Source organism: Tetrao urogallus (genome assembly GCF_951394365.1).
Source record: "Tetrao urogallus genome assembly, chromosome: 4".
Taxonomy (NCBI): domain Eukaryota; kingdom Metazoa; phylum Chordata; class Aves; order Galliformes; family Phasianidae; genus Tetrao; species Tetrao urogallus.
Window position 1 is genome coordinate 53,684,009 of NC_136817.1, and position 21,051 is coordinate 53,705,059.

Sequence of the window (21,051 nt, forward strand, 5' to 3'; positions counted from 1 at the left end):
TTTGGTCATAACAGGGCCCTCTTTCGTTGCCTGGGAGAAGTGTGAGTCCAGAGGACATTGCTGGTAGTGGGGAAAAGAGGGAGGGCAGAGAGAACGAAGCAGGAAGTGCTGGTGGCTAGCAGAGCTGGCTCTTGTGGAATCAAGTAGAAAAGGGCGTTTGCAAAGGCTGCTTCTTCCAGCAACCTTCCTGGGCTTTCAGGCCAAAATGTGAGACTTCTCATTCTATTATGTATGAGGGAAAAGAGTGGAAATATGAATTGCTAAATTTTGTAGCTCACGGTAGTCAGGAGAGCATGTGGCCTTGCAAATGGATTTTCATGATTCTGAAATAACGAATTTCTTTTCAGTGATTAACAATAAGCTAAGAAGATTTGTAACAGAGTTTCATTCTGTGCAGTGAGTTGTCTTCCATCTTCTCCGTGAAAAACTGGAGACTGTTGAATCTAGTACTGGCTGGGGTAGGAGTGACTGGAAAGATTCATGTTGTTTTTTCTCCTCTGCAGTACCTGGTGTGCAAGAGGAAGCTCGAAAGTAAAAAGGAGGCGCTGCTGATCCTCTCCAAAGAGCTGGACACTTGTCAACAGGAAAGAGACCAGTATAAGCTCATGGCCAACCAGCTTCGAGAACGACATCAGTCCCTGAAAAAGAAGTACCGGGAGCTGATTGTAGGTTGTTCTTATTGTACACCACATGAGTAGGGGACAAGAAGCAACTTGAATATCAAAAGCATTCTATAATGAATGTTGTAGAAAGCATTTAGGTACTTGTTTATAGTAGCCCTGCAGTTGTACAGTCCTGATCATATTATTACTCATTTGTTCCGCACCGATGAGGTAGTGGCTGTTATATGAGACACAGTAAGACAGTTTGTGCTTGGAGAAAATTAGTTTCAGTCATAACTCCATTTAAAAACTGACTGCAGTATTATTATTCCACAGCAACTTAATGTACCGTTATGAAAAACAATGCAAAATAAATTTGTAATGACCTGCTGTTTTAGAAAGACAAAAAAATATTCAGCCTTAGAAAAAAATGTAAGGTGAAATGAACATTACTGGTGTTAATCAAGATGCAGTATTTTTGAAACAATTAAAAAAAAATTACTTAAAATTATGTATTAAGAAGTGAGACTCAAAGCTTAAGAAGTAATTTGCCAATAACATCTGTTTATTTGTAGGATGGAGATCCATCCCTTCCCCCTGAAAAGAGGAAACAGGTAGGATTTATTTTTTGTTTGACATTACTTATCTGCTTCGAAAGTTTTTTGCAAAAGTGTGAAAATGCTAGCTATGGAATCTGGTAAAAAGCAAACATTTCTGCAAACTGAACAGTCAAGTTATAAATTCAGACATCTTTTGCTTTGTTCTAAACGTTTAATCCTGAAATATCATTAATTAGAATATATGGTTATTGCTTTTATGTTCACCAGAGACTGAATCTGGGCAGTGTACAGAAATGTGACTTTGTTCTTGTTTATCTTTCTTGCACTGAGTTCTAAAATGAGTTCATGGCTGAACTTTTCATACTTCAGAATCAGATTGGGAATGCGTTTTCTGCATCCTATAATTGTTATTTTGTTGTTGTGGGTACTGTTTTCCATTAGGTACTCTCCCAAGTCATTTGAGTTCTATGGGTTATAAGTGGTAAGAACAACAGTAATTGGATTTTATGGTTCCCTTGAAAATCTTTTTTTTTTTTTCCCCAGAAATCTCTAATCAGTGTCCCTATTGCAGGATGTTGTTTGTCACACCCTGATATTATCTTAACTTTTAGAAAAAAAAAAAAATAATGCCCATAGGAAAATATGTGAGAAGATAAAAGTATCCAAAAGGACAAAAGTTGTTCATGTAATTGCTAGTCTCGAAAGTCTCAGACTTGGATTGCTTGAACCATGGATATTGCATGGGTATCAGTGGCAGAATTTTTATTGATCATCCTTTCCCTTGGAGTTTGAATGTATTTCTTGCTATTTTATTAAAATTTTAGTGTCATAGAGTTTTGGTTGTTTTAAAGTAAACTTTCAGAGGCAATGTAATTACTCCTTCATGCACTTAAACAAATAGCTGCTGAGAAGTCAGTGTCTCAGTGCAGAACCATTTAACATGCTTGTTATTTTGCATAATTTGTTTAAATTCTATTAACACAGTTCTAATGAAACTTTATGACCAGATGTGGGTTTGAGCATTGTCACTACTCAAATTGGGATTGAAGAATATACAATAAAATGAAAAAAAATAAAATCAGCAATGTAGTATATGGGTCATTACAGAGATGAATAGGAAGGGAGACTTGGCAGCATCCCATAGACGCTGTTCTAATTCCTCTTACATTTTTTTAAAACAAATAAAGCTGATGCTTGTTTTTAAAATACTGGTAGAATTTATTCTGAATTCGGATGCTGTGGCTATGTTAAGTTTTGGCAAATTTCATCATGGTGCTTGGAAAGTCATTTAATCTAGCCAGGAGTCCTTTTCTCTGAAGAAATGATGTATTCATGTTAGATGAGGAAGAAAGAAAATCTTGTTCTCAGATGCGGTCATTTTTGATGTCTCCCCGAAGGACAATATGTATTATAACCTGTATATTAATAGGCTGTTAGCTCCCTTCTTGAGTTTTTGTTTTCTCAGGAAGTTGTCTATAACACACAAGGTGTTTGATCTGGAGTAGTCAGGGCAACCTTTCTCAGGAAGAGAATACTTTTACTTTGAGAAATGCACCAAAGCATAATAAAAGAAAGTTGTATTTTTTCTACTGTTACTGTAAATGCATTTATTTGAGTACCTTTTCTTACTCAAGAAAGAGTTAACTTCTCTGTGCTCTTTTGGACTTTTCCATTCCCTTTTTTACCCAGAAAATCTAGCTATGTGCTGGGAGAAGTTTGTTACTGCAGTCACTTCATAAAAGATCCTGATCCTGTAATGAATTTTGTGTGACACAACAGTACATACTGTTCTTGCAGTCAGGAGTGAGATGAAAACATCACATGCTGAACAATTTGCTGCCTGTTATGTTTCTGTATTGCAAATGAAAAATTATTGTTGAAAACTTCAGTCTGCAATGCTAACAGTAATAGTTGGGTTGGATTTGCTACTCTCTTCTCCGTTTCTTCATTTTTCACCTTTCTTCTGCTTTGTGACTTCTTAAAACATCTTTTCTTCAATAGCATTCTTTTTTCATTTGTCACAGCACAGAGTTCTCTTGAATGGAGATCTCATGTAACTGGGCAATTTCAATCAGCAAGCACATATGGACTGGTTTCATTTAAAAGGTATCATTACATGCAACACTCTGCAGTATTTTCCCTCTTGAGGCCATGTGTGTGTGATGGTACACATTTCTGTCATAATCTAGATGTGTACCATTCTGCCAAGCAGCAGCAGTGGGAACGAGAAATTGTGTTGCTGTAATCTCTTCTCTCACAGTAGGTGTTTTACCACTAGTAGTGCTATCACAGCCTATGAGCTATAAATGTGTTCTTGGCCCCTCTTTACACCAAACATTCAGTATTAAGTGCTGCAGCTGAAGGTAATGTAGTTTTGTGATGTCAGGAGTAATTTTTGGATAAATAATGGTGTAATGAAATGTTTCAGGAAGGTAGGAATAATGAAGAGTTGATTTTTGATGTTAGAGTTCACCAGAGATCGTAAACAGTAGACATTTCCTATTTTAAAAGCATGTTAAAATATTAGTCTGCCTGCAGAGCCTCTGTTGTTGAAAATCTCCCTCTCTGCAGTGATATGCATTTTATATACATTTATTTGCATTTGCTGTGATACAGAACATTTTGATGACATTGACATTTTATGACAAATACTAGGAATCTGTTGGGCAGTGTAGCATTGCTGGAAAAGTTAAAGAAAAAAAGACCAGTGGGATTTCTAGCTTGATTTACAGTGATTACTGTTGTCTTCCACATTGTTTAAATTTTTGGTATAACTTTAGTCTGAGAGAAGCTTTGTTGTTGTGTGTCAAGAGTAAAGCTTCAATGCGTGTGTTCTCTGGTGAGGTTTTATGTTTGTATTTTAAATATGCAAAGTTGCAAATTAAATTGGACTAAACATCTCAGAATCAGAATGGTTGAGGTGGGAAGTCACCCCTTGATCATCTGGTTCAACCCCCTGCTCAAGCAGGGTCAGCTAAAGCAGCTTGCCCAGGGCCCTGTCCAGCTGGGTTTTGAATATCTTCAAGGGACTGAGATTCCACAGACTCTCTGGGCACCCTGCTCCAGTGTCTCACAGGTTTTGTGTTTGGGTAGAAATTCACATTTTAAATTGTGTTCATTAGTTCTGGCTCCTTTTTCTTCATTTCCTCTGTCATGTATTTGCAGACATTGATGGGATCCTGCCTGAGCCTCCTCCAGGCTGAATAGTTCCAAGTCTCTCATCCTTTCCTCACATGAGCATAAAAGATGCTCCAACTCCTTAATCATCCTAGTGCATCTTCCTTGCATGTTTGTTTAGTACTCATTCTCTCTTCTCTATCAGTTCTCTTTTAGGCAAGTGGGTCCAGTGCTTTCCAAGCAGCTGTAGAGCCTTGATGAGAGTCCTATGCTAACAACACCCTTGCTATTAGGAGTCTCATGACTTAATGGTGACATAATCGTACCACAAAGCACAGCTTTCCAGTTAATCTCTTTGCCAGATCAGAAAGCTCATCAAGAACTTGTGTGCCTCTTCCCTGAAAGTCATGCATGGCATTTGACCCTGTTATAGGTATCCATAGATGTCAAAGTGATTAATTCAAGCCAAAACTCTTACTGCTTCAGCCAAGATTGACATCTTGGAAACACATTAGCCACTCACTGAGACTTTGTTTAGACAGCTTGACTTCTGTTAATGTATAAATTCATGAGTGTGGCATTTAGAGCCAAGCAGAACATCAGAAAGGCTGGAGGTTCCAGACAGAAATATGTTGTGACATGCTGCAAATGGACCCATTTTGGTCCTTTTCACTTCTGCTTCCAGCTTAATGTACTCAACTGTCAATGCAGTTTCAAAACAAACTTCAGGGATTGCCTCATGACCGTTTTTGACGTCGTTGGAAAAAAAATGATTACTGTGACTATTTTTCATTAATGAATTCAGGAAGTTTTGCTAGCCTTGTGCTAAGGCACAAAAGCTGCGTTCAGAGTCCTGTGAGATAAAATCTTCAGATAAAGCACCGTACGGGGTAAGCAATCATTTTGTATTTATCTCTCATGAGTGCTGTGAAGATTAATGTGATTTCCTCCTTTGTTCAGAGGGTTTGAAGATGAAAAACATTATGCATGTGCCAGATTGAGACCTGTGTGCTTTGCTGTGGTTTGTAGGTGCATGTTTGACTGCCACAGCGTGAGGCAGCAGGTGCAGAACAGTGAGATCACTTGCCTTTGTGACACTTGAGAGAACAATATTCCCATGGATTTCAAAATGTGAGAGTATAGTCAGGGAAGAGATTTTGTTTTCTGCATGTATGCAAAATCAAGGATTTCCTGAACATGCTGTGAATTATGTTTTTTGAAATGACACTGATGTCTTCCACCTGTAGATTTTGCAGTGAGCATGAGGCTTGGAGAGACGAAATGCTGATTCTAACAGATGTGACTGTCGCTCTTTAAAATTTTGAGTGTTGTTCAGATCTGATGTTTATCATGTGCTCTGCTCTTCTGATTGCTGTGTCTTACCTTGATGGAATAAAGATACTTGTCCCACCTCTGCACCTGAATACTCTTGATAAATAGTCTTTTAATTAGTCAGGGCACTCAATGTGTTTAAGAGATTTTGATTCTTTCTTTGTCTGCATTATGACAAAGTTTAGGTCCCTAGAGTCTCAAAGCAGCCATTTTTGTTAAACCAATGAAACAATCTTCTGCCCTAGTATGGCAGTCTTTGTATAAGTAAAAATCAATCATTTCTCTTTGAATACGTTCATCTGCTGTCAACAAAAAACTGATGCCCTACTTTTGCCTGTATGAAGTATGAGGGAACTGAAGCATGCTGCTGAAACTTGACACTGAAGAAATCTCTGCCAATTAACTTCTCATGATGTTTGAGAGGTGAGGTTTTGGGAGAGCACACTTTGGCATCTTCAGGGATCTGAGTGGTCCCATGATGCATCCTAACACAAAGGAAGTCAGACACAAATACCAGAAGACCTTCGTGGATGAAGAAGTTGCTCCTGGACAAACTCAATCACAAAAGGAAAGCCTACAGAAAGTGACAGCATGGACAGGTAACCTGGGAGGGAGTACAGGTGCACTGTATAAACAGCTGGGATGGAATTGGGGAAGTTACGAATCCCACATGGAATTGAATCTGCCCAGAGATGCCAAGGGCAACAAGAAAGGCTTTACAAGTTAATACTAACACCTGCTGCTTATGATGTATGTTAGCAAGTTGCTTTGGAAAAACTGTCCTCTTAAGAGTCTGTAGTTGATGGTAACATTTCTTTCTTTCTTTGTCAGTCTTCAGCGTGTGCCTTAAGTTTGGCTATGTGCTGTTTGATCCTGTGTAACACTGTGCTAAGCTAACACACAGAAAACTCATTGTAAAGGAGGGTAGGAGTATTTGGCTTATATGCCTAGCGATAGAATGGCTTTCTGGTTTTATTAAACAACTCAATAAAAACAGCTTTATAAGCAAGAGTGCTGAGTATCTTGTAAGTATATGAATGTTAGCAAGTTTTTCTTGTTCTGCAAAGCCCTGTCAAGTTTTGACTGGTTTGCTTCTGTGGTGGGATTCCTTCCTGGTTCTCAAAGTGCGTATAGTCAGAAGAAGAGAGGTGTTCCTTCTTTTCGACTGCTTGGCAAGGCTTTGACTTTTGCTGTTGTTTTTCTTGGGGAAATATGACCCATTTTGTGAATTTAATGTGCCTAGGACGTATAAATGTGAAAGTCTTTTGCGCATAATCTTTCAACTTAAAAAGAAAGATGATTTTTGCTTCTTTATTGTAAGGAAACTGTAGGTGAACAGTAGTAGTTGGTAAGCAAAACAGGTTTTTCTGTATTAATTCAGCCACTGCAATCATATAAAAGCACTGCAGGAGAAACTGCAATTAAATTTGCTATCAGTCACACCAATCAAGTGTGCTTAATGTTTCATCACGCTTTTTTTCCACCTGTCCTAGGAACTCAAAGAACTCAGTGTTCTTTGTTTGAAGGTGTGGCTGAAAAAAACAAAAGACTGGAAGCTGTGGTATAGAAATAATACCTGTTTGTATTTTGAAATATTTTTTTTAACTGTAAAGGTATTTTGGAAGTTCTCTTCCCCTTAACAAATTACTTTTTCAGACAGCATCTAAAGGCAGGAAGTTTTTTATTTTTTTTAAATGTCAGATAAGATTTATGTGCAAGAGGATTGAGAGGTATATTAAAGCCTGTGTTACTATCCATCATTTTTTAAAGTGATGTGAAGAAAAATAACACTGTGAATGTGTAGCTAGATTTGCAAAATTGTTGAAGAATCCAAATCCAAGGGTAGTGTGTAATGCCAGAGATGACTGTTTGCAGTTCCATGTTATTTATAGTTTTTCTTTAAGGTCATCAGTTCAAATTCTGTGGGTCAGTAACGAGCAAAGATCTCTTGCTGTCTGACAACTGACTTGCATTAGTAAATTCATATTTATAGGTATTTTTGTCAGTAGTTTCAGATGTTTGTCCGTGGCTGAAAGTAAGGCTCTCTTCAACCTTCTATCCTCAAAATATTCTTGAGAATTTTAGCAGAAGTCTAAGTGGAAAAGCTTCACAATCCCATCCCAGTGAATCTTTTTTGTCTGCTCTGTGTTGCTTTTTTTTTTTTTCCTTGCTAAAAAAAGGAGGCACTTCCCAGTGGGCACTCCCACATCACACTTTTTCTCTCAGCTTCTAGTGGGATCTTTGCCATATGTTGCACTTGCTTTTGGTTAGCAGAAAAAGCAATTTTGGCATAGATTCTTTTGTCCAGTACTATAATGTGGGGTTGAACTGTGCTGAAATATACAGGCATGCTTCCTGTAGCAGACATGTAGAAGAACGCTGTGGAGGCTCAAGTATACCCCAAGCTGACACTAAGGGTGGATCGGGCTCTGGAAAGATTTTCTGATATATTTGAATGAAATGCTCTTTGTTAATTAGAAAAACAAGTGGCTGCATTGAGAGAGGACGGTTTCCTGTTTTGGGTTGTTGCAGAGGCAAGAAAAGATGAGGCTGCGGAACGATACAGACCTCTGCATCTTTCCCTTTCCCTGGGTGAGGGATGTGATTGTTCCCCCCTATTCTGCCCTCATGAGGCCCCGGTTGGAGTTCTTTGTCCAAGTCTAGGACACCCAACACAGGAAAGAATTCAAGGGCTAGAGCACCTCTCCTAAGAAGACTGAAGGAACTGGGCTTGTTCAGTCTGGAAAAGAGAAGGCTGCCGGGAGACCTCTTTGCAGCCTTCCAGTATTTAAAAGGAGTTTATATACATGAGGAAAATCAACTTTTTACATGGGTAGGTAGTAGTAGTACAAGGGGGAATGGCTTTGAACTAAAGGAAGAGAGGTTTAGGTTAGAAGTCAGGGAGAAGTTTTTTTACTGAGAGTGGTGAGGTGCTGAACGGGCTGTCCAGAGAGACTGTGAATGCCCCATCCCTGGACGGGTTTAATGCCAGATTGGGTGGGACCCTGGGCAGTCTGATCTAGTACTTGATCTAGCAGCTTGTGGCAGGGGGATTGGAATTTGATGATCCTTCCACACAAGCCATTCCATGCAAGTCCCTTCCACGCAAGCCATTCCATGATTCTCTTCCTTTAACCACAGTGTATAAATCTATCCACATCATTCAAAGACACAGCTTTGAGTAGCGTGAGTGAAAGAAGTGAAATCTCTGGCAGTTTACAGGATTCTTTTTAAGTTTTCACTTAGCATCAAACTGTTGAAGAAACTGACAGTAGGAAAGCTGAATTTGACTAATTTTTTGAGAGTTCTGTTATGCAGGTAAATGAAACAAACTTTAGCTTCCCTGCTAAAGTAACTTGTCTTGAATTTCTAAGTGAATTCTGTGTGTGTTCTATGAATATTGAGAAGAAGTTGCCAGTTGGAAAAATGAATCACCTTTCTCCTTCCTTGCATTACTATTTCTCCCTTTTCTTCATAAAATATATTCTTAGAGGTCCTCCATTGTTAATTTTATCATCTTTCAACCATATGGTATGTTCTCTTCTGTGTGCCAAAGTACTGGTACCAAGTCCAGGTGTTGTTCAAAGTATCTTCTTGGCTGGCTCTCTTGAAGCCCAGCAGAGCACCTGAAAATCAAATAATTCTCCTTCTACCCACATTTAACGGAGCTTTAATGAGTTCTTGCCAAAACCTTTAAAACAGGGAACAATCTAAATTACATGTTGTATGGTACCTCTAAGCCAGGGAAATGAGTAATTGCTAGAGACTGCTCCTGTGACATAGCTCAGTTGTTTTAGTCTAACACCAGTATAATAGAAGCTTTGCATTAAGGAACAGGTCTATACTTAGCTCATTGTAATGCTCTTAGTATGCTTAAATGAAGCTGTTTTATTTTGGTGTCTAAAATTCTTCGTTTACAGTTTCTTCCAAAATACCTGTCTCAAGTAGAAAGGTTTTTGTCATGTTAAGTCATTTATATGGCTGAAAAATAAAATTCAGCATACAGTCACGCTGCAGAAGAAATGGTTTTAGGGGAAAGAAATCTGAGCAGGAAGATTTAGTATAAGCATGGTAATGCATTTCCTGGACTTACTGGAAGCTGGGTCCTGACTACTGACTGCTAGAGTCCTGGTGTTGTAGCCATAAGGACAGATTAGTGAGACTGAGGTCCTCCCTGGTGTTGAAATAGCTGTTGCAGTGTCAGGAGTTGTTCAGACTCGTCATAAAAAGGGACTTTATAGATAGAATTTTCTTTTTTCAGGGACATTTGTGCAAATAGTGTTCCTTTCAACTGGTTCGCTTTACTGATTGGATTCAGTTGATTAAAAATCATCTGAGCATAAGCTGTGGGTACTTCAGATTAAATACAATTTCATAGAAGCATAGGGTTTTTGTTTTATTTCTTCTAAGCAGTCATTAAGAAATACCTATCAGAACCATTGACTGAATGTGATCTGAAGCCCCTTGGTTCATTCAGTACATAAATGACTTTTACTCATTTGTTTAACGCATAGGAAAAGAAATACCAAAGCATATTTGAGGAGCATTTATGTTCCTTAAGTGATTGTTGTCTTGAAAATAAAATGATGAGTAGGTAATATTGGCCCTGCAGATGGATATTTACAGTTTTTACAATTACGCTCTTTTCTCACATTATTTTATTTGCAGACTTTCGGCTTATCAGTAATTTAAAAAATGCTTTAATCTATTCCAGAATTGTGGAAAAGTTACTCTCTTCTGAACCTTTGGTCTCAGAGGAACAGAAGGGTCGAAATGATAGCAGTGAATCAGTCTTGAATCATTGAATCTAGTAGGAGATATCACTATCTTGAGTTATTTTTCCTGTTTAAAAGTTAGAAGGTATTGCTATTTTAGGCCAGCTGGAGTTTGGAGCCAGCTTCCTTGTATGCCACTGTACAAAAGTCCCGGTTTAATAGTCTAATCCTGGAAATATCAGATGCATGCATAGCTATATTCGTGTTAGTAGTTGACTTAAATATAAAACAGGAGGTGTGGAAATAGCATTTAGTAAACAGAGAGATTGCAGGGGTGGCAACTGTGTTGGTTCAATAGATTAGAGGTTTTAAAGGGAAAGACCAATTCCTATGAGACTGCCTAGTAATGAAACTGACAAGGTAAAAAAGCAGGACCAAAAAATAAAGAGATATAATAATAGAGAAATGAGGGAATAAAAAGAGCAACAAGTAAGGACGCTAAAACTGAACTTAAATATTCAGAGAGAACAAGGAACAGTCATTTGATGCACTGACCTCAAATCCAGAGACTCTGTATAGGGCTAATTTAGAAATGTTGCCTCAGAGAAGCTGAAAATTCTCATTCCATTTCTTTTTATATCCTTCAGATCTATGACAATAGATGACATACCTAGCTGGCACAGGGGATGTCTTTAAAGGCTGCGTATTAGCTGCTACGATTATAATGCTCTTAGAAGAGATGTCATTTTGATAGACTTTCCCTGTGTGAAGTCAATATTTGTGTATTTCTGAGTTATTTTTAGGCAAAAAATTTGTTGGTAGTATTTGCTCCTTTTCAGATATCTTAGGAAAGAAGAATATTGCTTGTTTTTTGGTTAGCTATCAAGCAGATGGAATTATGAAATTATATACCAGATTGCTCACCTTAACGTGCATGATGGGCTTTTGACTTATTTGGGAAGCTTCCCTGCCTCCAGGTGAATTAATCTCTAGCTTTCATTTCTGCTCTTTATGAAGTCTCTATGCTAAGACCACGAATCAGGCCATGTCTGAAGTTTTGTGCCATTAGGTATCTGTGGTGCAGCTCCAAACAGGGGCAGTGACTCTGAATGGCTCTGCCTTATTGAATAGGAATCTGCTTTAAAGACTATTAAAGAACATAATTAGATCATAATTATTTCTCAGCTATGCCATTTGTCTAATTGCATGTAAGTTTAAAACTATAATTTTGGCAACTTTCTATAAATACTGTCAAAGTACTCTATGTTTTCCTCTTGGTGCCAGCCAAGATGCCAGAACTAGTGTAAATATTTTCATTTTATTTTGTTTGGGTTTTGTGTGCTGTTCTGGAAAAGTGAATGCGTGCATGCTATATGTATTTTCTGCTATTGAAGATGAAGGAACCGTGGTGACTCTCCAATGAAGCATGAAGTCTGAATACCAATAACTATAAAAGTAAAGATTGTTGGCAGATAAGGGCTAAACCTAGTGTTTCTTTGCAATTACCACTTGCACTTATCTCCATAGGCACTAACTTTTGACTGATACTTGCTTTTTTTCTAGGCAAATCTTACTCAACTGCTGAGTGAGGCTCAAGATCAAAATAAACATCTTGGACAAGAGATTAGGGAGCTTCAGCAGAGACTCGGGGAAGTACAAGGGGACAATAAGGTATTATAAACTTAATTTATCACTAAATTGACTGGAATATGTAAACAGGACTGGAGTTTTGCATTAGCTTCTTAGGAAAACAAAGAACTAAATCAAAACAATGGGTTAGAGAACTTCTAGAACATTTGGATATATGCTCAATAAATGCTCAGTACAGTCAAACAAAAGAAGCCTATATAAGAGAGCAGTAAATGCAGCTCATTAGATATTTTGATTTACTGCTTTTACTCACTTGTCCTTAATTATAAATATTGCACCCAGCCTTGCTTTAATAATCTCAGGGTTATTTTTTAAATATATTTTATTAGTGATATTTCCTCTTACATGCATAAGCATTTCATCTTCAGCATGTGATATTTTTCACTGCAATGAAAATGGAAGATATTAGTAGATGATAAAACCAGGAAGGCATATTTTTCCCTACAAAAATATGGAGCAGGTCATTAAAAAAATGTATATTTAGCTTAGTGCAACGCTCTCGTCCTGTTACATAACTAATTTATTTTATTGCTAAATTTAGCAAGTTATGTGGAACATTGCTCAAAATCTGCCATTTGGTATTAATCAAACTCCTGTTGTCTCTGTTAATTGAAATATTTAAACTCATGCCAAATGTGTGTAACATTCACAGCTGGAGCATATGCAGAAGTACCTTCAGAGATCAAACTAGTGAAAGGTTGAATTTGAGACCAGTTGAGTCAGTTCGCAAGTAAAAAGTGAAACATGGAATGATAACTTTCTCTTCAAATACCACTTTAAAGTTACAGGATATAAAAAAGTGAATAAGAGCTCTTTTCTTTCAATTGATCAGGTTAGTTTTGTTCTTTCCATTTTATTTTATTTCAAACCTAAGTATTTTATGATAAAGCAGCTTTATGCACTGTTTGTCTCAAAGATCTTTAGAAATGCGAATGGAGTTGTTGAAATGGCATATGAGGCCTGCATTTGTCCCGTGCATAACATTCAGTGCAACTTGCTCAAGTCTTCAAAGGATTCCCCAGGAACTTTTTGTTCGTCTACTGTTTGAATTACACTGCAGCATTAAAAGCAGTGCCAGTTCTGCAGAACCAGTACAGCCTTTGCCATGCCAGTCCTGAATTGGTAACAAATGTTTGTTAATCCAGACAGAACACAAAGGTAGTACAATTAAAGCATACTTAAATATCAAGGTTATGTACTTATTCCAACTCCTTCTAAATACATGATGTTGGTAATACAGAATCTACTTTTTTGTGCTTGAAGTGGCTTTGTTCAAACATGCCTTACAAATTAATGTGATAGTAGCTGGTTGTCATTCTGATATCTGTATTGTCAGAGTGAATTTAAATGCATGACTCTCATAAGGAATGGAATACAAAAAGGGTCATTCTGCCCACTGTGGCCCTGTTCAAAATGTGCAAAATAATGCATCACTAAATAAAGGGGGGTGGGGAGCGGTGGTCAGGAATTACATCAGACAGGGATTAATTTAGACTGGGATTTTCATTTTTGGAACACATTCTTTACTTTACTAGTAAATGAGAAATAGAGCTTATTTTGAAGGCAGGTTACACATTTTGAAGTGCCTAAAAAAAAAAATGTTGCCATCTCTCTGAGGGGTTTAATGCTTCCCTCCTATGTCAGATTTTTCTCTCTTCCAACTTTGGTGATAACATTCTACACTTGTTCCTGAAGCCATTCTGTTTTGCTCATCAGTTCTCCTGTACTGGTGGTTGGGTTACTTCAGGCACTAAAGTCCAAATAATACATGGTATATAAAAAAACCAAAGAACTATAATAATTTGCTTGTTCTTACATTCTTCCTCTGCATTCTTCTCTCTGCTTTTCCAAAGTGAGGGAGGGCATCCTGCCCAGCTGGTCTACGTCAACCTTACTTCTGGCAAGAGATGAACAAACAGCTGCTTTTGCAGCAAGTGAAGCTGCTTATGGATGAACAATTCTGCCTATGTCTGAGCAGGGGTGACTCATGCAGGCTTTGTCACTGAATGGCAAGAGCTTTGTAGGGCTAAAAAAGAATGAAAAATCTTTAAATATCGCACATTAGCCCTATTGATAAAGAAATGTTTTGATGGCTTGACTTGTTTTTAACTGCTTTCATGTTTGCTGCTAGTTGGGTACAGTTACTGGGATTAGCAAGAAGACCTTACAGTGATTGCATTTTACCTTTTTTTTCTAACCACGTTAAGTATGTTAACAGGCAATGACAAAGTACTTGAGTTTGACTTAAGTAGACTAGTTTTTTTTTCATGTATTTTCAACCAGAATCAAATAGGCAGAAATAAAATTTCTTTAGGCAGCCTCTGGAAGGGTTTGTTGCTGCAGTTTCAGAAATACAGCAGCAGTCGGACTGCAGCACTCCAGCAGCAGATATCTAGGACTGTTTATTTTTATGATTGATCACAATCTCTTATCAGCTCTGACACATGAAAACTATTCCATGTTTGTGATACAGTTCTTTGTAAGTCCTTTTCCTTTCTAACATTCTGACAGCAATACCTGGAGAACAATTACTGAAACTTGGAGTGAGCGTAGCTAGGAGATCTTATTCTTTCTCATAAGTAGAGGAAAATGGAAGGCACAAGAGAAACTGGAGGCTTCTGGAAGACTAGATGACTCAGTTGTCTTCCTACCCACGCAAAGAAATGTAGGCTGTGGAGGGCAGTGCTAAGTGAAAGGAAGCTGCATGGGAAACAATAGCTGTGGTATTACTGACAGTTTGTTATTGTAAGGCAGCAACGGTGCAGAATGTTAATTGTGGTGCATCTGTTTTGGCAGAAATGGGACTTAATGTTGCAAGTTTGCATAGTCCTCATCTACTTCTTGAGATTTTATAGGCAACTTAGGAAAGATAATGGCTGTCAGTGACTGTAGCTAAACATGATGGTTTCTGCCTTCTGTGAAGAACTTACTGTCTGTGCTTATTTTCCCTTCTTCCTTTGCATGTTTTGTAGATAACCAGGGACATAAAACTTTGGCACAGACATTATCTTTTGTCTCTAGCTGGCACAGCAGCTCTTGCAGTGAAACCTCTGAGGCATTGTGTTAGTGCTGCTACTTTATGAATAGCTATTTTAGCTGACACTGATCAGGAGAGAAGTGTAATATTTAAGCAGTACAGACTGGTGGCTTGCAGCATCAGAGTGTTTGGGTTAACAACACGTTGGTTCTTGACAAACAGGAGCTATCTCTGGTGAGGTGCTGTTAACTCCATTCTGTTCTGTTGTGAATGCTGTTTGCAGGTTCCTGAGGGGCAGCATTAACCTGTTCTGTGTCTGCAAAATGAGCTTGAGTGATTCTTTACTCGGTGATTTCTGAATGATAGAAATAAAAATACAGCAGCCAGAGGACAAGTGTATAAAAATTGTAATAAAGCACTAAAATATGAAATAAACTCTTAACCCCCTGGCATTAGTATCTGTTTGGGTCACAGAGTTTTAAGTGGGAATTTTACAGCAGGTAGTGCTGCCTTGTGAGGCTTTTGCAGTGCAGAATTAAAGGACTTGGCCTGTTGTGCCCTGCCAGCTCTCTGATCGGCCAGCTGCCTGGGAGAAGCTCTCAGTTGTTTTATGGATTGGTGTTTTACTTTGTTTTGTCTATGTTTGTTGTACTTTTACTGATGGAATTTGGGGTTCTGAAGCATTCTTGTTGTAAGACTTCATGCTTTTTTTTTTTTTTTCTTTATCTCAAACTTCTTAGTAAATAGCTTTCGTTTTACTGGCAGACTGTTCGACCTTGCAAGTACTAATTGCTCACGGATATAATTGCATCTGATGATCACCCCTCCTGTGCAGGAGGAGGGCTGCTCTTAGCGCACAGTCGCGGCCCTGATACGTTCCCAGCCTAGTGCTGCAGTGCTGCAGGCACTGAGGCCTCGGTAAACTGTAATCCTCTTCCCATTTCCAGTTGTTCTGAACAAGGTTGAGTCTTAAAATGTTACTGCATTTGTTTCTTACTACCTTTCTCGCTGATTATCTCAGAGAGAGATTATAGAAACGTAATTAATCTAACTGCATTAAATCACGTTATCAAGACTTGTGCTTATTGAGCTTTTAGTCTTTAAAAAATTATTACATAGCTTTGAGATCATTCCAGAATTTGCTAGTTGCCTTCTGGACTATTTTTTTGGTGAAGGAATTAACAGGAATTGTATCTTCTATGATCCGTTCAGCCTTCCTGACTGTGCAGTAGTTTTTTGGTGGGGAGAGGGAAATGTATTCCCCAGCATTACTTTTGGGGGCACTGCTTCTCCTGAGCAAGTGAACTGCCTATCGGATAGAGTCACACAGACTCTACTGGATTGTACTAAACTGTAGCTGAAATAAGTGGGGAAGGTGATTTTGCTAACCTGTCTTGTATCAGCAGGATTTTAATTGGCATGTTGCAGCTACAGTGACTGGCATCCCATAAATACCAAAGACAAATTTTAATGTACTGTCTCTACTTCAGAAGATTGATTTTTTTTTTTTCTGTAATGATGTACATTAATTCCTTGGTACAGTCAAATACAGGGAAGCTCAGGCTGGTTATCATAGTGAGCTTCTGCAGTCTCTGTGGAGCTTCTACAAGTTAGGCCCCAGGGAGGCCACACTTTTGCCTGGCTGTGCACAGTATAAGCAACTGCAAATGCTGAATGCCTTATAGAGTCTTATTTTAATACTTGATAATTCTCAAAGGTAGTTCCTATCTGCCTCAGATATTTAACACAGCTGTGTATTAATTCAAGACAGGCTATTTTCAGCGAGCGCAAAGCTGATGAGTTCATTAGCTTCTTGCATTTCTTAGCCAAGTTGTTTGTTGTTGGCCCATTTCTTTGTTAGGTTTTAGCGTGAATTAACTTTTTTGAAATAATGAAAAAAAAGAGCAGTAAAATTGATGAGCAGTTGTTAATGCAAATTTTGCACTAGTGTAGCACAGTGGGATTTTAAGTGGCATAGGTAAAGTGATGCTGAGAACTGCTTGGTGTCTTTTTTTCCCTTAACTAGGAAACGTACTTTCTGCTGCAGATAATTTTATGATCCGAATATGAAATTGGCTTTATGAGAATTGTCTAGAATTAATTCCTGCCACTTCTAAAAATTATTGACCACATTTTTGTGTTTATTTGGTCTTTCAGCATTTGGATATTTGTATACTCTGCTGACTAATGTTGCAGGATGTAATGCAGCACCTCTTATGCTCAGAGAGTTTGACAGGAATTTTTTCCTGAGAAGAGAATTAAGCCCTCAGCTAGAAAATTTCATCTGGTTTAAATAATACTAGCTATTTGGCTTGGAAGTGATGAAATCTAACAGCCTTACTTTGTAACCTAGAGGTACTCTCATGCTACATTCTGTGATCTCTTGCTTACGGAATACGTCTTTGTCATCACAGCTCCTTCGAATGACGATAGCAAAGCAAAGACTTGGAGATGACGAAGTTGGAGCTCGCCACTTTGCAGCACATGAACGTGAGGATCTTGTTCAACAACTGGAGAAGGCTCGAGAACAAGTAATAACAAAACAGGCACATGGTGTTGTATTTTATAGAGCTTGCCTTACTGCAAGTAAATGGCAGTTTTCCCCTGTGTTCTGAGGCTGGTACCACTATCTACTACTGCAAATAGTGGTAAAGGTGCTGACATTTTTACTGAGGCATTTCTTACTGATTTAAGAATTGTAAAGAAAGCACTAATTTAAGCTTGTATACATGGTAAGAGTGAGTTTTCTGATCTCAGCAATTCCTTCTCGAGATTATAGATGCTCTTTTTTGTCATGTGCAGCCATCAACAGCTTATGACAATTGAGTGTTGTCAATGAAAAAGACTTTTTAGTGAAAGCAACTAAAAATGTAGTATTCAAAATAGTATATGATGGCTGATGTATGTCCTATGAATCACATTTTCTGTAGAACATGTGAGGTTGTTTCCTTTTCCTCTTGTATCTTAGCCATTCCTTCCTCCCTTTTGATAAAATATTTCATCAGGTTTCTTCTTTCTACATCAAGTTTGTATCAATATCACATACTAGGCATTATTCAGCCCATCAGGCGCTTTCCCTAAAAGTGATACATAGCTTTCTGAGCAGTTCTGGATTTTTGTTTTCTATTGATCCTGTGCTCATTCATACCAGTGGCAGTTCTACCCTCAATCAGCCATTCTGTGGTCCAGGAAAAGGTGCAAATTTCTTGTTATTCTTCAGTCTGCACATCAAGTGCATTACTGCCTTAGTTTACCAGGAGGACTTTTGCCTGCTCTTACTCTTCTTCCAGTATGATTCCTCCGTGATCTCTGTCCCCAGGTTCTATGTCTGTTCAGCATGTAGCCTCGTTACCTGTTTTTCTGTTGTCTTTTTCTAGTTCATCAGAGTTTTTTGATCTGCCCATGGAGTTCTCAAATCATTGCAGACTTTATTCAACATTTTTTTGTTTCCTCTCCTTAGAAATTTGAAGCTCAGTGTCCCTGAATGTTCTTTTAATTTCTTTTACCCTTTTGCTTAATAGCAGGGCTCACCCTGTCAATTCCATGCTGGCTTATTTTTTTTTACTTCTTTCAGTTCCTTTTACTCTATGGAGCTTTATTGCTGAAAATCCTATAAGTAGTACAAATTCCCACTTACAGACTTTCTTCTATCTAATCTTCCAAATTTGCCTAGTTATAATTTGTTTCAGTTCATTCTCAGAGACCTAGATGTTATATTCTAAAACTAGCTTAGTATGTTTGTAGCAAGATTATAGTATGAATTAAGATTTCTTTTGCTGTTATGTGTTAGTCATTTTGTAAAACAAGTCTAACTGCTAAGGTTATTTAAATTCAAATGAATATAATAATAACAAAATAGAGTAAAAGTACTGGAGTTATGAGCTTTGGAAAAACTGTACAAAAATCCATCTGATCAGAGATGTAGTGCTTGATTGTAGGTGCTTTCAGTTTGGTCACTGTGCACTCTTTTTTCTAGACTTCAAAACATTGATATGACTCTCCTTTCTCTTCAGATTGAGGCTCTGAGACATGATCTTCAATCTGCACTCGATGAGTTACAGGATGTTAAAGAAGAACGCTCTTTTTATCAAGATAAGTCTGATAGATTGAACCAAGAACTCAATCATGTTTTAGGAGGACATGAAAACCGTATCATTGACATAGATGCTCTCTGTATGGAGAACAGGTGAGTACATGGCACACCTCACTGTTTCCTTAGAACTAGTAGCATATTGCTTCAACAGGAGCACCAGGAAGTAAGTCACAACAAAATCTCACAGCTGAGAGATTTGGTCATTTGATTTGACTATTTTTTTTCTGCTGTAACTAACCATTGAAGAATATTGGGAAAGTTATGCTGCAGAAAATTAGTAATGCTGTTTTATTTGGCTACAAAGATGTAAGTGATATTCCCTAATATGTCTTGTCTTGGGCAAGAAAGAGAAGTGCAGACCTTTTATTCCTGTTGCTGTATGGCACTAAGAGAGTATTAAAAATCAGTGTCTTAAGGAACTTGTAGTGAGTTGAAATGGGCTAATCCTGAATTGTAAATAGGGATTTCAAGTACACTGAGTTATCATTTTTGGACATACTTTTCACCATAAGGAGTGATTTACAACAAGGTGTGATTTTCCAACAACACTGTACTTGTGAAGTCACCCGTGTAGATATTCTTGCCACTTCCATGGGGAAGAAAAAAAAAAGTTTTATGGTTTCCACAAAGGTCAACAGAAGAAGCACTGGGAAGTCATGGCAGGTACCTCCCTTAATGTCAACAATTATCTTAAAGCGAACCATGGCTTGTAAGGTACTTCCCTTTTACTTGTACTTCAGGTAGGATAGAGTAAAACCAGATGCTTCCTCCCAGCACTTCTGTTTTGTTTTGTTTTACGTAGTCTATTAGTTCTCTATCAGTTTAAGCCTCCTCCTTCTCTGGGTGTTGATCTCTTTTTTTTTCACTGAAATAGTTAAATTGTTACAGACCCTAATGCAAGGGTGGTTTAACTGTGAGAGGATATTACCTAAATTTTTTATGCATTAAAAAGTATTCTTGCGTGGAAACTGCTGTCTAACCAAAGTGCCTAAAGGTTGCGAGGAAGAACTAAAACTATTGTTTTAGTTTATGTACATCATCTTTTAGCTGTAAAATTTTATATTCTGTGATTACTAGTGGGAAGTACCATGAATTGAGTGATAGTGCAATGCAAAAGCTCTGCATAGTTGAGTCTTGTTTTGGCATACATACGAATATTAGGTGTTCATCTTACCAACTTTCAAGTTCAGAGAAGATGAGTAAACGTTTTCTGACTATTTCGTCTAGACATAAATATATCATTCCAGCTTCCCTTCCCAAAATCCTGAAGAACTATATAATATGGTTGTGCAGGATGCCTGACAAATATAAGAGAAGGGCAGCCTAGTTTTCTGATGCAATTTGTTTTCTTGCCAAAATTTTTATGGGGTCAAAAGCAGTAAGATCTTGTTATTTTATCCCTCAGAAAGCTGTAAAGGGAAAAGAATTCTCAGTAGCTAAAGGAGGAGTCATTCCAAGTAGTAAAGAGGAATATTTTAGGCAATAGTGAAGGTAATGTTATATGAAAGATCTCTTTTTTTTTTTTTCTTTTTTTCCAGGTACCTCCAAGAGAGATTAAAGCAAATTCAAGAGGAAGTGAACCTTCTTAAATCTAATATTACTAAATATAAGGTAAAATCCTCTCAATGTATCTATCATCTAATCTGCGCTTTGGTGTTTGTGAAGATTGTTGTTCATTCTCAAGTTTGTATGTATTTAAATAAAATTATGCCTGCAAAGAAAAATCCCCCATGAACATTCTGACAATATTAGCATGTATGTATTGTGCATGCTCAGTAATCTTCCTTTTATAGGCTTTTTCAGCCAGTCTAGTACAAAAGTGGTACCCGTTACGGGTACATGGAAAAGAGAATGAAGTGACCTTTTTAAGTTCTGTGGCACCTCTTGGGGAGGGTGTATGGGAACTGTTGAGTCACAGCCTTGAACCACTGATCAGCTGAGGCAAGGACTGAGCCATGGGAGCATAGGCAAAGACAATTCAGCTGTGTGACTGGAAGGAGTGGAG

The 21,051-nt window shown here is 37.9% G+C and overlaps 1 protein-coding gene across 1 annotated transcript in view; it reads left to right on the forward strand.

Moving 5' to 3' along the window:
- CCDC149 (coiled-coil domain containing 149) overlaps nt 1–21,051 on the forward strand; it is a gene marked incomplete at both ends in the record, with an annotated part of 48,417 nt that overhangs the window by 8,331 nt on the left and 19,035 nt on the right. Inside the window, 6 exons of the mRNA XM_079534879.1 lie at nt 504–665; nt 1,178–1,216; nt 11,890–11,997; nt 17,368–17,484; nt 18,967–19,139; nt 20,585–20,657. Of these exons, the coding sequence (XP_079391005.1) occupies nt 504–665; nt 1,178–1,216; nt 11,890–11,997; nt 17,368–17,484; nt 18,967–19,139; nt 20,585–20,657 (672 nt within the window). The remainder of the gene's footprint in view (nt 1–503; nt 666–1,177; nt 1,217–11,889; nt 11,998–17,367; nt 17,485–18,966; nt 19,140–20,584; nt 20,658–21,051) is intronic.